The sequence below is a fragment of the Scomber japonicus genome, chromosome 15 (assembly GCF_027409825.1).
Source record: "Scomber japonicus isolate fScoJap1 chromosome 15, fScoJap1.pri, whole genome shotgun sequence".
NCBI lineage: Eukaryota > Metazoa > Chordata > Actinopteri > Scombriformes > Scombridae > Scomber > Scomber japonicus.
Genome location: NC_070592.1, coordinates 1,500,865 through 1,503,732, shown reverse-complemented (window position 1 = coordinate 1,503,732; position 2,868 = coordinate 1,500,865). Strand labels below are relative to the sequence as shown.

The window sequence follows — 2,868 nt, the reverse complement described above, 5'->3', positions numbered from 1 at the left end:
AAGAAAGAAGGGAGGAAAAGAAGGACAGAAGGAAGGAAGGGAGAGAAGGAAGGACAGAAGAAGGAAGGAAGGGTGGAGGGAGAAAGGAAAAGAGGAAGGGAGAAAACAGTCAACACAGATGGGGTCAATTTGAAGGAAGGATATACGGAAGGAAGGAAGGAAGGAAGGAAGGAGAGAGGAAGGAAGGAAGGAAGGAAGGAAGGAAGGAGAGAGAGGAAGGAAGGAAGGAAGGAAGGAAGGGAGGGACTGAATTCAGACTGAACTCCGCAGCAAGACATCATGGAGGTTACGCCCAGTTCAATATAATCAATATATTAAAAAAAGATCAATAAGAGAGATTTGAAATGACATTTGACCCATTTTATACCAAAAGACTGAATGCTCCTGAACATGTCAAATGGTGTAACCCAGGGAGGTCAAACATGCGGCCCGTGGACCAGAACTGGCCCGCCAAGGGGTTCAATCTGGCCCACTTTCCTTCCTTCCTTCCGTCCTTCCATCTGTCCTTCCTTACTTCCTTCCTTCCATATTTCTGTCCTGACTTCTTTTCCTCCTTCCTTCCTTCCTTCCTTCCTTCCTTCCTTCTTTTCTTCCCTTTCTTCCATCTTCTCAATGATCTGGCCAAAAGAATGATAGATATTAAATATTGTATCAGCTACAGTGTGTTTAAGTGGACTTATACTAATAATGACTTCATTTAAAACATGTAAATGTTTCCTGGTCTCCATGGTAACTAGATGAAATGTAATATTTAGAACAATAGTATTCCATTAGCTTTATTTAATATAAAAGTTATAATGTAAGATCATGCCACACTAGTTGATATGGTGTTAGGTAGGAAGGAAGGAAGGAAGGAAGGAAGGAAGGAAGATCATGCCAAACTAGTTGATATGGTGTTAGGTAGGAAGGAAGGAAGGAAGGAAGGATGTAAGATCATGCCAAACTAGTTGATATGGTGTTAGGTAGGAAGGAAGGAAGGAAGGAAGGATGTAAGATCATGCCAAACTAGTTGATATGGTGTTAGGTAGGAAGGAAGGAAGGAAGGAAGGATGTAAGATCATGCCAGACTAGTTGATATGGTGTTAGGTAGGAAGGAAGGAAGGAAGGAAGGATGTAAGATCATGCCAGACTAGTTGATATGGTGTTAGGTAGGAAGGAAGGAAGGAAGGAAGGATGTAAGATCATGCCAGACTAGTTGATATGGTGTTAGGTAGGAAGGAAGGAAGGAAGGAAGGATGTAAGATCATGCCAAACTAGTTGATATGGTGTTAGGTAGGAAGGAAGGAAGGAAGGAAGGAAGGAAGGATGTAAGATCATGCCAAACTAGTTGATATGGTGTTAGGAAGGAAGGAAGGAAGGAATGAAGGAAGGAAGGAAGGACGGAAGGAAGGAAGGAAGGAAGGTAGGTAGGTAGGTAGGTAGGAAGGAAGGAAGGAAGGAAGGAAGGAAGGAAGGAAGGAAGGAAGGAAGGAATGAAGGAATGAAGGAAGGAAGGAAGGAAGGTGTTTTATTGACTATTTACTGTTTTTAAGCAAGTTGAATTATTTGGTACAAAGTTTTTATGGTTACACCACTTAGACATTTTTACCATAATCCTCTAATATATTCTCTCTAAATGGATTAAAAGCATAAATTTAATGCTGGGTCCACGGTAATAATAATAATAATAGTAATAATAGTAATATAATAATAATAGTTATTAAAGAGTTTCTATGCAGGTGGGTTTCAGTACAGCAGCCCTGTGATTGGCTACAACCCCGCTCAGATTTTCTCTCCTGCTATTGGTCCTTAGTTTAATCACTCAGCCGTGTCAGGGCTGTGATTGGCCCGCAGGCCCGGTAGTTCCCGCCCCCTGGCTCCGCGGATGTCCGCTGTGTTGCTGCGGTCGGACAGTGACACGGAGCGAGCCCCAAAAAACAAGTTTTAAAAACACACATTTAGCGCCCCAGAGTCTCCCAGGGAGGCTCCGGCACCGCCAGCGGCTCCTCACCCTCCCTCCCCCCGGCAGAGACACCTCTCAGCCCGCCTCGGAGCTCCGCGGGGCCCGGCGAGGCGAGGCGGGAGCAGATGGAGCCTGCTGCGGCCAAAGCGAAGCCGCAGGGCCGGCTGCTGCTGTCCACACAGCTGGATGCTAAAGATGAGCTGGAAGAGGTGAGCTGACCCGGGGACACGGCGGGGAAACACCGCACGGAGCCCGGGGAGAGCAGGCCGAGCTGCTGCCGGGCTCCGGAGCGGGCAGAGCGGCGTGTGTTGTCAAAACAAGCCGGCTAGCAGCTAGTTAGCGCGGCTAGCAGCTAGTTAGCACGGCTAGCCGCTAGTTAGCCTAGCCTAGCTTCACGGTGCTGTGTGTGTGTGCAGTCCCGGTGTTTCCGGTGTAACGGGCACCGGGCTGGACAGGTGACAGGTATGTTTCCAGGTGTGTGCGCGTGCTGTGAGAGACGTCACGGCGCAGGTAGGAAAGGCACACACCTGACGGGAGGTTAGCCTAGCATGCTAATACTACGTGTGACAGGGGAGCATGCGCAGTGTCTTTGTGTCACTTGTCAAGAAGTGTCTATTGTGTGTGTGTCTGTGTCTGTGTATGTGTGTGTCTGTGTCTGTGTACGTTTCCAGTGTGTGTGTGTTTCTAATGTGTGTGTGTGTGTTTCTAATGTGTGTGTGTGTGTTTCTAATGTGTGTGTGTGTGTGTGTGTGTGTGTGTGTGTGTTTCTAATGTGTGAGTGTGTTTTTAATGTGTGTGTGTGTGTGTGTGTGTGTGTGTGTTTCTAGTGTGTGAGTGTGTTTCTAATGTGTGTGTGTGTGTGTGTGTGTGTGTTTCTAGTGTGTGTGTGTTGATAATAATAGTTGTAGTAACCGAGTTGTTCCTCT

At 46.8% G+C, this 2,868-nt stretch overlaps 1 protein-coding gene across 1 annotated transcript in view; it reads left to right on the top strand.

The window, feature by feature from the left end:
• Positions 1-1,867: 1,867 nt before the first annotated feature.
• The window catches only part of ints3 (integrator complex subunit 3), a 17,002-nt gene continuing 16,001 nt past the window's right edge, over positions 1,868-2,868 (top strand). The window contains exon 1 of the mRNA XM_053334811.1: positions 1,868-2,151. Coding sequence (XP_053190786.1) covers positions 2,068-2,151 — 84 coding nt within the window. The 5' untranslated portion in view covers positions 1,868-2,067. The remainder of the gene's footprint in view (positions 2,152-2,868) is intronic.